The following is a 12,824-nucleotide window of genomic DNA, read 5'->3' as shown; positions in this document are numbered from 1 at the left end:
ACTTGAATTTGATGCTTTAAAACGTTTGGCCATGACACCATGGACGACGAAATTGGTAATTTTTTAGCATCAGCAAATAATGTTGCACTCCGATAATAATCACCATTTGCCCAGACATTTGCTAGACAATGACTTTATTATGATATTTGTTTTCCGTTTTTGTATCGTTTTTTGAAGGCTTTGGTGGCAACACAAACCCCCCATCCGGAGGTACAGGCTTTGGCAGCAACACAAACACATCATCAGGCGGGTAAGTCATATTCAAATAGAAAAAGCATGCAAACACAAAAAAATAAGGTATACATCTCGGGTGGGATTCGTACCCACGCCCTTTGGCATTCTAGAGCATGAATCTTACCTGGCCTCCAGATAACCCACGGCACCCACAGCGATTTCCGTGGTGCCCTGTTCTTTGGTTGTGGTGCCCTATGCAAGGTTCCCGTACAAATTAATTTACATTTTCATAGAAGTGCCCCTTACATGAAGAGGGAAATTGCCATGCCCCCTCAAGAGCGTAGTTCAAGGCATGTCTTACCATTCGCTTGGCCCCAGCGGCCAGTCTATCCAGGACCGCTGGGATGGGCTAATCACTTGCACAGATTCTTGTTCAGGAAGTACATCATGTATGCAGTGCATAGAAATATGGTGCCATGGAGTGTGATGCATGACGGGACTGCGCATTATTAAACCAATGCCAGTACATGATACGTTTGCCAATCCCAGCGCCTTTGGTTAAAGCAACCCGCTGGGGACGAGCGAAGTCTTACCACTACACCACCGAGATTGCTAGAGGTAGTTTGAAGCCTATTTATTTATTTCAACAAAACCTCCACAAATGGAGAAGATAAAAATACATCATATTTACAATAAGCGGTACATTAACAAGTATTTAAGGAAACAGGATAACCCTGACACCCATGGATGACCCCAGACCATCATGACAAAGTATGAAAAGGATTGTCAGAACGATCTGAGCAGCTGACCGAGAGTACCAAGATTATCACATTCAAGAAGTTCTATATTCTATATTTTAGCAGCGAGTACCCGCAACAATTTTTAACTTCCTATAAGTGTTTGAATATAAAACCCTATACTTGCACAGTCTATAGGATATAAACAGGAAGGCAAATTATTAAATTCTTTGATCGATTCATGTAATATAATCCTGTAATAAGAGATGGACTTTTTTCCTTCTTGTGTGATTGAAAGGTTTTTAGGCGCCATTCATTAAAATTTACGACTCTATATTTATCAAGAAGCATTTAATAGGTTATTAATATAAAACGGAGGAAAAGAAGAGGGCCCATATTTGGATTATGCTGCGCTGATGTTGCAGCCTTTGTTGCAAAGTTACGCAAGCGTGTGATCAGAGCAAACTGATCAAAACGTTGAATTGTCAACCAACGGGTTCTTAAAAAAAAAAAAAACATAATAATAATAATATTTTTATTAATATAAAACAGAGGAAAAGAAGAGGGCCCATAAACAGCATTTATATAGCACTTCACACAAAAGTTCCGCAGCGCTTAACAAACTCAACACTAGTCAAAAGAGATTTACATGACGCTCCCGCAAACCTCACCTTAGGAAATATCTACTTAGGGATTTTTTTTATTTTTCCGGGTAAAACTAGGAGCTGTTATTAGTTGATGACCCAGCCGTGACTAATAACGCCACGTAATTATTCTTAAATGACAATTGGCATATTACCCTAACTCAATGTTTTTATACCTCCCAGTTAATATCTAACTTCCCTCCTGCCATCTTCTCTTCTTTGGCAGGTTCAACAGCTCGTCCTCATTCATGCAGTACCGTTAATCTATCCTGCGATGCATCGTGACTCACGTAACACAACAGGCGTGATGAATTTTCAAGATGGAGTCTTGAGTAGCGTCGGAAGCGTCCCTTGACCCGATTTTCAAACGTCTGTAAAGCTGAGTCAACTTTGCATTTAGTTACCTGTTTTGATGTTCTATATAAGGACAAATTATACAGTGTGTCGCTACTTTCATTTTTATTGACCTGTTAAACTTTAAGGGATTGTATAACTTTGGTAATTGGAGTTAACTGTTACAATCCTATATGTTTATTCATTCATTCAGTCGATGCGGAGCATCGGAAGATGGCCCTCCAAACACGTTGGTCCTCCATTGCTGTACGCAGCTCTTCCCGACGCAGAAAATTATTATAATCAATATTATGATTACACAGTTTAACATATATTTGTTGTTAAAATAAAGACTGATTAATTTGTCCTTTTAGTTGAGTTGAAAATTCACACCCATTTCATTCATTGTTTTAACTACATATTAGTTATTTGCATGTGATCTGTATGATTCATGATGACTTATTTTTATTAAGCCTATTTAAAAAAAGATATTCCTTTTAACTTTGGAGAACTGTAGAAATTATTAAATGGACTTTTAGAAATCAGTCAGAAGATAGAACAGCATCCTCTTGAAGACGATCAGAGCATAGGCCTACTGATCGAAACGTCGAGTTAAACCTATGGTTCTTTTCAGAACCCCCCCCCCCCCAACTCATTAAGAGATTATCATTACATGGTGTTACCGAAAACCTTACTAGATAGTGGAGGAGTTATAAAAACAACTTGGAATTACAGTAGTGGAGAGTGTAACTCAGGCTTGTGCTTTGGCAAGATTTGTCCGGATTTGTGAGAATTTTTGTTATGAATCTCCGTACACTATCATATTTGCTTGGAAGTAGAAAAGTTGTCATCACAGAGATGAAAAGACTTGGCCCTTGTTACAGACAGGCATGGAATTTCCTGGAGGCCACGCAAGCCATGGTCTCTGTTGCCCTGATCTTTGCCTTGGTGCCCCTTCAAAAGTTTCCCATTTTCCAATGGAAGTGCCCTTTACAAAATAAAAAATGGCCTTGCCCTCTCAAACATGAAATTCCAGAACAGACAGAACCTTCAGATATCTAAATATTTTGGTTTGTGTAATAATATGATTATAATAAAACATCTACATTGAGTTGATTTCTGATCCATCCTCACTTCATCGCATTCTCACATTTTGTTCTGTTGTTACACGGAGTCACTGCATGAAAAAAAGTTACTTGTTTATTTGTTTGTTTTGTTAGTTGTTAAAATCAAGTTCGAGATGTTATTTTGTCAAGAATTTTCCTGAACAAGTCTCGGTCTATCAAGTTCTTACATATGAACCACTAAGCAGCTTTTTATAACCGTGCTCTATATATAGACCTACCAAATCTGCAGGGCCCAATTTCATGGCTCTGCTTCGGCGCTTACCGAAGCAGGGAATTCTGTGCTTACGGCAAGGGTATTTCACGGGTTAGCAGCGAATTTTGGCTTCTGCGCGTGCCTTTAATGTTGAAAGCAGAAAGAGACAACATTAAACAAGTTGTAATTATATGAAAGTATGTCATGCTTAGGTCAATCGAGACTGACTGTTCCCCCCCCCCCCCTTGTCCCCTGATCCCTCAGGGGTTTGTGCCAAATGAGAATTCAAGTAATGAGTTTCCACTTACCACATGAATTAAGAACTAGTAACTAGTATATGTCATGACATTTATGTCACAGCCATGTGTACTCGCCGTGAACACACAAACATGGCTCAATCCAATTTTCTGTGGGTGGTGTTATTTACTGACCAATCTTCTACTGTGTGATCAATGTCCTATGATGATGGAGAAGAAATGCGCTTTTTTATGTGTGCTGTGAGTCTAGCCATATCCGAGTCTCATTTATGCACATTTTTTATTTTGACAAATTCTCCCCATTAAATTCGCCAATCTGTACTCGTAAAAGGGTTTTTTAGGTTAGCAAAACCAGATCAAATGTCGGATACGCGAGTTAGATTTCTTTTGACATTTTCTTTTGAAAGAAAAAAAAAAATTATTTTATTTTATGTGTGCTGTAAAGTTGAGTCATACAAGCCTCATTTATAAACATTCTTTATTTTGACAAATTTTCCCCATTAAATTCGCCAATCTGTACTCGTAAAATGGTTTTTAGGTTAGCAGTGCCAGATCAAATGTCTGTTGATCAAAATTTCTGTGAATAGTTTCTGTTGAAAGAATGTCAGACTATTTTTTACAACAGCTTAATTGTAAAAATGAGAAAATTGCCATTAGAGGCATAGTTGTGCGTTTAATAATTCATATAGGATCTTCTTTAACGGCACTGGGTCGATTTCACAAGGAGTTGGGACTAGTCCGTACTTAGTCCTAGGAGATATTAAAAAATTAAGGCTAGTCCTAAGTTAGGACTCATTACTAAGTAAGTTATGCTAACAATTATCTTAAGTAATTACCAACAGTGTCCAGTGCCTTTAAGATACCTGTTTGACTGGGTGTACTTTTCCCACCCTGTTATCATTCCTTTAATTGGGAACTTTCTTTACAGTCCTTATTAGTTACCAACAGTGTCCAGTGCCTTTAAAGGCAGTGGACACTATTGGTAATTGCCAAAGACTAGCCTTCACAGTTGGTGTATCTCAACATATGCATAAAATAACAAACCTGTGAAAATTTGAGCTCAATCGGTCATGGAACTTGCGAGATAATAATGAAAGAAAAAACACCCTTGTCACACGAAGTTGTGTTCGTTTAGATGGTTGATTTCGAGACCTCAGGTTCTAAACTTGAGGTCTCGAAATCAAATTCATGGAAAATTACTTCTTTCTCTAAAACTATGGCACTTCAGAGGGAGCCGTTTCTCACAGTGTTTTATACCATCAACCTCTCCCCATTACTCGTCACCAAGAAAGGTTTTATGGCAATAATTATTTTGAGTAATTACCAATAGTGTCCACTGCCTTTAAGATACCTGTTTGACTGGGTGTACTTTTCCCTCCCTGTTATCATTCCTTTAATTGGGAACTTTCTACACAGTCCTCCCTCCCTCTAGATGATTCATTCCCCTAGACCGGAAACCCTTAAATACAAACTGTAGCTTCAAATCACTGTATGATGGTCTGACACGCTGTAGCAGGTGCTGTAGTGACGCAGACCGCGTTATATCACTGTTAGGTACAGATTTTTTCTTAATATCTCTCTACATCAACTATACCCCCAAATTATGTAACAAAAATGTGTTAACTAAACATTTGGGCAAGCTAGTCGAAACGTTGAGACCAATTAAGAACTCACTCCATGGTAGTGCAGTTAAAAACGATGTTCTACCTTCCGCCCAGATAGTAGTTAAAAGCAGGACAGGATTTTTTTTTTCTTCTCAGAACTGAGAAGTCTCCCGAATTCTGAAAGTCTACTCCGCGGTAGTAGAATATAAAGCAAGACGGTTCTCTAAAGAACATAATCTACCTGGCAAGTGGATACAAATACAGTATTACCGCAAACCGAGTATAAATTATTGATACATCACCATGCAATGCCTCAAATCCCATATGTATCCCTGTTACCAACATTTGTCTCTATCTCCATTTATAGATCAACAACCCAAAAATCTGTAACCTCAGCTTAAAGGTCTCGAATTCAATTCAAATATTTTAGTGAGAAATTACTTCTTTTTCAAAAACTATATTACGTTTCTTCAGAGGGAGCCGTTTCTCACAATGTTTTCATACCATCAACAGCTCTTCACTGCTCGTTACCAAGTAAGTTGTTGTGCTAACAATTATTTTGAGTAATAACCAATAGTGTCCAGTGCCTTTAAGTTAATAATCAAGTTATATTGGGATGGGGATGCGGGATGTTTAAGGTGGGGGGGCGTGTTATGGGGAGCTTTTAAACATTTTCATGGTAATGATAGTAACTCCAAACGAAAAGTGTTCAGCAGGATATCCTTTATTATGTTTCTTGCATGTCATCCTCGGAGCGCATATAATACCAATGGTGTTGCGTACTATTCGATTAGGATTTAGGATATTGAATTGAAATGTGTAATTGAATGACGGTTGTTCGTAATGAGTGTATAGGTGCCTTCGCCAGGATGTGTGTAAACCTGTAGCAATCGGATGGTCTTAAATTGTTTAGGTTTACTGACTGGCAACAATTGACCGTCGAGTTGCCCAAATTATGTTTGGGAAAGTTACAGTCATCGATTGCATCATGTGAATCTTTTGCACATATAGAAGTGCTCCCCCTTTTTCTATAAATGGATATGTATTTGTTTGTACCTGTTTATGCCTTTTTGAAGAAGGTCCGGTTTGGATCGAAAATTAAAGCCATCTACCCTAGCACATTAAAGTGCCTCATATGAATTCCACAATAAACATTATGTGATGAATTTTATCTTGAAAGGACGGGATTGGTATTGGGATAAAAACCTCATATGAATTCCTCATAATTTATTTAATTTATCACACGCACGTTTACGATACAACCTTGATTTAAAATAATATTTGTCAAGAAAAAAGTAAAAAAAATCTTGCTATTTAAATATATATATTTAAAGAAGAAGAATGGGAAACAGATGTTGTGGAATTCGATTTGGCTTTCTATTTCCATGGTTGTACCATTGTCTCAATTGTTGTCTAAATTGTTGAGTCCCTTTGTGACGTTCCACTGCACAGATGTTATGAATGTAAAGCGCTTTAGTTAAATTGGTACTTCCTTTGGATTAATGTCCCGTGATGGCCGGAGCCCCCCCCCCCTCCCTTTCATATTTTAACATCCGTCTACAGTGTCACAATACACAGATAATGTTTTTGTTTGGGTGGGAAGTTGGAACAAGCTGAAGTTAATGCAAATCACGCTGAGAGTTGAGAAAATTTGCTTTTTTATTTTCAATTCAGTTCAATTTTGTGGTCCTACCATGAGGCAAAATTTCCTTGCAAACATGCAATAAGCCTTTTTTGAGGTTTGGCGGACGTGATAGGAGTGTACTGTTTGGTTTGGGTGTATACACACAAATTTACCCAAACCTTATAGTGGGTGCGTTTGTTTTTAGCTTCCCTGGGTCGACCCCGTCGTGTGGCGTTTTTTCTTTCCAGGACGAACGTGTGCAGATAATTACCCACGTTCGTCCTGGAAAGAAAAAAAACCCACCACGCACCGGGGTAGACCCAGGGGTAGATTTCACAAAGAGTTAGGACTATTCTTATCTCAAGTTAGGACCAGTTACTCGTCCTAACTTAGGACTATCCATGCAATTTGTATATCTCCTAGGACTAGTCCTAAGTTAGGAAGAGTAACTGGTCCTAACTTGAGATAAGACTAGTCCTAACTCTTTGTGAAATCGACCCCAGGGCAGCTAAACGAACGCACCCTGAGTTGTAGCATTGTGTCCGCCATATCTCAATAAGGCTTAGGCCTATACACAAAATAATTACAGAGAAATAATACTGAGTGTAAGTTGAACATCTTTATTGGCAGAAAGTATTTAACGTATGGGCTGATCATTGAGGAGACGGACACTGTATGGTAATGATAATGATGAAGTATTATTCTTCCATGTTAAAAAAGGAGTTGAGGTATCTGTGTGGGTTTTTTTTGCATTGAAGTGACAAAATAATTGGCTGCAGAAATAACGAAAAAAAAATGTGTGGTGTCATTGTTATTTTGTGTTGTTAAGAGGAAGTTATGACAAAAGGTTGGAGGTTGGCGTCTTCCTGTTTTGCAAATTTGCAATTCTGCAAATTATTAAAGGGGCTTGCCATTCATTAATGAGGCATGCCATTAAACAAAAATGCAGGGCAAAATTAAGACCATTATAGTTGGATGTCTTTTCAACGTGAGGAGGAATTTTAAAACAAAAATGTACACAACATTACTATTTTTTAATGAATCAATTTATTTATTATGTTTTGTTTAAGTTGTTATTTTGTTATTTTTATTTTTGTGTGTGGGCGTTTTAATGTTTATTTATTTATTATTTAATGAAAGATCAGACCTGCTGATTTGTGTTCTTTTGGAGTACGGACTTGATGCCAACTCTCCCTGATGCTGCAGAAAGATCTAGTAAAAAGTAAATTTCCATGGTCGGATGAACAAATTTGAAACTTTCTCCGTATTAACTCAAATTTATTCCTTGATTGTTGTACAAAAACTCCCCGAATGAAAGACTCAAATGTTTTTTGAACAATATTTTCCAATATTTTTCGTGTATCACAACTTATATATAAAATAAAAAACCTGTGAAAATTTAGGCTCAATCGGTCATCGGGGTCGGGAGAAAATAACGGGAAAACCCACCCTTGTTTCCGCACGTTTCGCCGTGTCATGACATGTTTTTAAAATAAATCCGTTATTCTCGATATCGAGAATTGATAATTGTTTTAATGTTTTCTCAAAAAGTAAAGCATTTCATGGAATAATATTTCAAGAGAAGTCTTTCACCATATCCTTCTGTAAACCCTGTAAGTTCTGTTCAGAAAGTGGTCCAATGGCTTTAATCGTGACGATGCGGGTTTTTATACTTTAGTGTAAAGCCTTTTCTGTGGCTTATAGCATAGAGAAAAGTCTTAGCTTACAGTTTAATTCTTAAGCCTTAATCCATCTGATTGAAATGGGGGAAATAACAGGGAGCAATATGGGCCCGCAATATTGTGCACATCTATATCACAGAAATTTCGTTTTACTCTGGGTCAGCCGAAATGTTTACGTGTTGTCGTTGTTTTTGTTGATTCTCAAGTCTATGTTAAAACAGAGTGAACGCAATTTTCAAAAGTCGGTTCGTTTGGGCGTTTCATTTATTTTCCACTCAAGTAAATGACAAATCATAAAACAATAGTTGCACAGATATATTGATTGAACATGCAGGCATGCCAGCTTTTCAGCTGATTTCCTCTTTTTCTTTTCAAAACAGTGACATAGAAAACTAAAAAACTTTAGTGTGATCGGCCATTTCTTCTTTAGTAACCAGTTTCATACCTTGTCAAGATGGTCTGGGGTCGTCCATGAGTGTCAGGGTTATCCTGTTTCATGTGTTTATGTAGCTTTAAAGTTCTCAAATTTTTGAGGTTTTTGTTGAGTTTTATTTTTTCAAAGATTGCAATTAGCAAGATGCATGTCTGATTGAGCGGACGGCTACAACCCATGATAGTTTAATAATACTATTAACAGAGAATATTAACAGTCTAAAGTTAAAATTTATTGTTAACCATGAGATGAACATTATTCTGAAGTAATTAGTTCATTATTATTTACATGTGGTTTACATTATCTTTCAGTATCTTTTATCAGTGTTTGAATTTCAGAGAAATTGTGGTATTGGCTTGCACTGATAATAACTTCAACAGGAAATTGTTTGGAAGGGGAGGGAAGTGAAAGCGATGATAACAATTTAATCCAACTGTAACTTCTTATTTACTTATTCAAAAAGGTGAACAAGGAAATAACTTTTTGTGTGTTTTATCATTGAGATCATCTGATGATGGGGATACTGTGTAGCAGATTAGCAGCGATTTCTAGCTTAGGAAGTGATACTTTGGATTCTTTCTGCTAACCTTCGACAAAGCAAAACAAGTTCTACCTTAAATGGTGTTTGAAGCTTTGCATGGTGTGAAGAATAGGAGAAACTATAATAAATATATAAATATGAATAGTAAACTTGCGGGTACAACAATGAGTAAAATCTCTTTTGAATGAGTGGTGGCTCTGAAAAGAGCCGGTTTGGTCTCGACGTTTCGAACAGTACTCTGCTCGTGTTCAGGAGAATGCGACAAAACCGACTCTTTTCAGAGCCAAGATATTAAAAACCCATGGCTAGTCATACGTTAGAACGAGTAACGCGTCCTAACTCGAGATAAGACTCGTCTTAACTCTTTGTGAAATCCACCCTGGTGTCGATTCAAAATAACAGTCCTATAGTTAGGACTATTCCTAACTTAGGACTGGTCATAAAGTAGTTATTTAAAACTAAAGGCTAGTCCTATGTTAGGTCGAGTAAGACTAGTCCTGTAACTCAAATGTGAAATCCACCCCTGGTGTCGATTAAAAATAATAGTCCTATGGTTTAAAGGACTATTCCTAACTTAGGACTAGTCATAAAGTACTTTAGGCTAGTCCTATGTTAGGTCGAGTAAGACTTGTCCTAACTCGAATGTGAAATTCGAACATGGTTTTCAACTTGACTGACTCTGTCCGGGTAATAAAATATATATTTAGTATAGGTCATATGTCATGTACTTTGATGATTGATGTTAAGTCCACATTGTGGACCAGCCTTCTCCTCGGATTGCACTTCCTGTCTTGGCCCAAGGTGAAACAGATGAAGAGGAACTCGGGTTCCGGCTTTTAGTTGTGTGTATGTTTTATTGGAGAGTTTGTAGTTTCATAGACTTGTGGACAAGTCGTTAAATCGGCCCCACGCGCTGAGATAGTGCTCTCGCGAGATCACTGCTCTCGCGCGAACTGATGGCTCCCCGATTTCTACTCCTCATTGAGGAGTCGAAATCGGGGAGGAGTCGAAATCGGGGAGCCATCAGTTCGCGCGAGAGCAGTGATCTCGCGAGAGCACTATCTCAGCGCGTGGGGCCGTTTTAAAGACTTGTCCACAAGTCTAGTAGTTTCATGGAACTTCATGCACACAGGTACTTTTGAAGCATAGTAAGAATGCCAAACCTGTGGCTAAATTCTATGCGATATAGCGTGGTATATCGGGCGATCGTCCTTGTTGATGTACTACTAATTGTGGCTTAAAATTCCTACTTGGATATTGCTTTATAAAATGTGTTCTTATAAAAGGCGAAGGACATTATTGGTAATTGCTCAAAATAATTGTTGGTAAACGAGAAATGGAGAGCTGTTGATAGTATAAAACATTGTGAGGAAAGACTCCCTTTGAAGTAACGTAGTTTAACGAGAAAGAAGTTATTTCTCGCTCAAATATTTAAAAGGCTTCAGAGGCCTGAAATTTTAAAATATTTTTTGTTGGAATCTGAGAGCACACAATGTGTTCAACCAGGGTGTTTTTTTTCTGTCATTATTGTCTTGCAACTTCGATTTCCGGATGAGTCCAAAATTTTGACAAAATACGAAAAGGCATGTCCAGTGCCTTTAACGACATAATGTGCAAAGGGTAATGTTCGATTCCAAATGAGGAGATTGTTTTCATGAGATGATGTATCCTTGTTAATGTTTGATGAATCAATACACCCCATAGGTTTATCTAGCATGAGATAAAATCAGAGTTAAAGTTCAATTGTACTTGTATGAGGATATTTTTTTTGAGGGTGTACTTGTGGTTTGCCTGGTTACGAAATTGCAATTGCACCGATTGGAAATCGAGATGGGAGAATATTATTTTTGATCTGTCATTTTAGAAGTAATGAAGATGTATCAGTCTTGAAGAGAGAAAGATGTTTTCCTGTTCAGGGCAAATTTAATATGTTTCTCCATGTCTCGTTCGGGAGGTTGCTCCTATGATCGGGGGGGGGGGGCATCAAATTTAATGTATCTGCCCTTCATTCATACTACGAAGGTGATTGAACATAAAATAACAATTACAATTCATATAGGGCGCTGTTGGTAATTGTCAAAGACCAGTCTTGTTACTTGTTGTATCTCAACATGCATAAAATAACAAACCTGTGGAAATTTGAGCTCAATTGGTCGTCGAAGTTGCGATATAACTATTCACACACAGTTGTGTGCTTTCAGATACTTGATTTCGAGACCTTAAATTCTAAACTTGAGGTCTCGAAATCAAGTTCGTGGAAAATTACCTCTTTCTCGAAAACTACATCACTTCAGAGGGAGCCGTTTCTCAGAATGTTTTATACTATCAACCTCTCCCCATTACTCGTTACCAAGTAAGGTTTTATGCTAATAATTATTTTGAGTAATTACCAATAGTGTCCACTGCCTTTATCAGCAATTTACATGGGAAAAGGTGAGACTTTAGAACTTTACGAAATGTAGATAAACTAACAGATTCCCTAACGAGTAGGAATATTGTTCCAAATCATTGGCCCAGGTACACACTACAAGCATTTTTAACCTAGAACATTTGTTTGCTTGGGGGACGTTCAAGCGAGTGATGTCAAGTGTGGACCGAACAAATTGTGGAGAGAAGTGTAATGTGACAGTTAAGTGGAAATAAATCTATATAGGAGTAGTTGTTTTTCAAGCATTTTAAAAACAAGAAGAGCAATCTTGAAAACCATGGTTGCGTTTAGTCAGCTGAATCTTGTATCTCTATGATTTGGATGATGGTTGGTCCTTTCTCTATTGTTGAACCATCCAGAACCTTTCCAAACTTCCTAATTCATCGCGCGTGCCATTTAGTCATCAGAGAAACTGTTTCAAGGGATAGGACTTTTACCCTCTTGTTAAACCCCCATCCTATCCCCGCAAATCCCTCGTGTATAATGAAAGCATGCCTTGCATTGCTCCCCAAGCTCCCCTGTATTCGTGCCTCATTAATACTTTATAGATGAGTTGTTCAGAGGGTCTCTCGAGTCCGTTGCGAAAGACAATCCTCTGATTCGAAAACCTATCTAGGACAGCTTAGGTGTTAATGCGTGCTTGATTGATGGTCGAATCTTAGGAACTCATTTGCCGTGTCTGACTCCTCAACTGTGCAAATCATATGTTTGGTGTGAGCGGCGTCTTGTCAGGAAGGGTGCCAGACTATTTGCTGCATGCACTTTGAGGGAAATGTGTAATTTGTGTGGGGTGGATGATTATTGTCCTTGCCCTATGATGAAACAAAATACCTCGCGATGACGGAGGTCACCATCTTGGTCGTGTTCCCTTTATACAATAAACAGTAATGGATGCCAATATTCATTGTACAATAAGGAACCAGACTATATTTTTATTCCAGCCTCGGTTTTGGTTAGAATTGAGTTGAATGGGATGAAATTAAGATGGCCTCACCCTGTCATGATAAAGGTATATTGTGTTAACTTGTCCATATATTTTATTTTAAA

The 12,824-nt window shown here is 37.9% G+C and overlaps 1 protein-coding gene across 2 annotated transcripts in view; it reads left to right on the top strand.

The window, feature by feature from the left end:
• Window positions 1–3,004, top strand: part of LOC139948465 (uncharacterized) — a 29,752-nt gene extending 26,748 nt beyond the window's left edge. The window contains exons 33-34 of one of the 2 annotated variants that reach the window (XM_071946616.1): window positions 178–250; window positions 1,791–3,004. In XM_071946616.1, the coding sequence (XP_071802717.1) occupies window positions 178–250; window positions 1,791–1,818 (101 nt within the window). In that variant the 3' untranslated portion in view covers window positions 1,819–3,004. Of the gene's footprint in view, window positions 1–177; window positions 251–1,781 lie in introns of both variants that reach the window. The other variant, XM_071946614.1, reaches the window with a different exon arrangement.
• The last annotated feature ends 9,820 nt before the right edge of the window (window positions 3,005–12,824 follow it).

This window comes from Asterias amurensis, chromosome 15 (genome assembly GCF_032118995.1).
Source record: "Asterias amurensis chromosome 15, ASM3211899v1".
Lineage (NCBI taxonomy): Eukaryota > Metazoa > Echinodermata > Asteroidea > Forcipulatida > Asteriidae > Asterias > Asterias amurensis.
The sequence above is the reverse complement of the archived record's forward strand: the minus strand, read 5'-3'. Positions and strand labels throughout refer to the sequence as shown.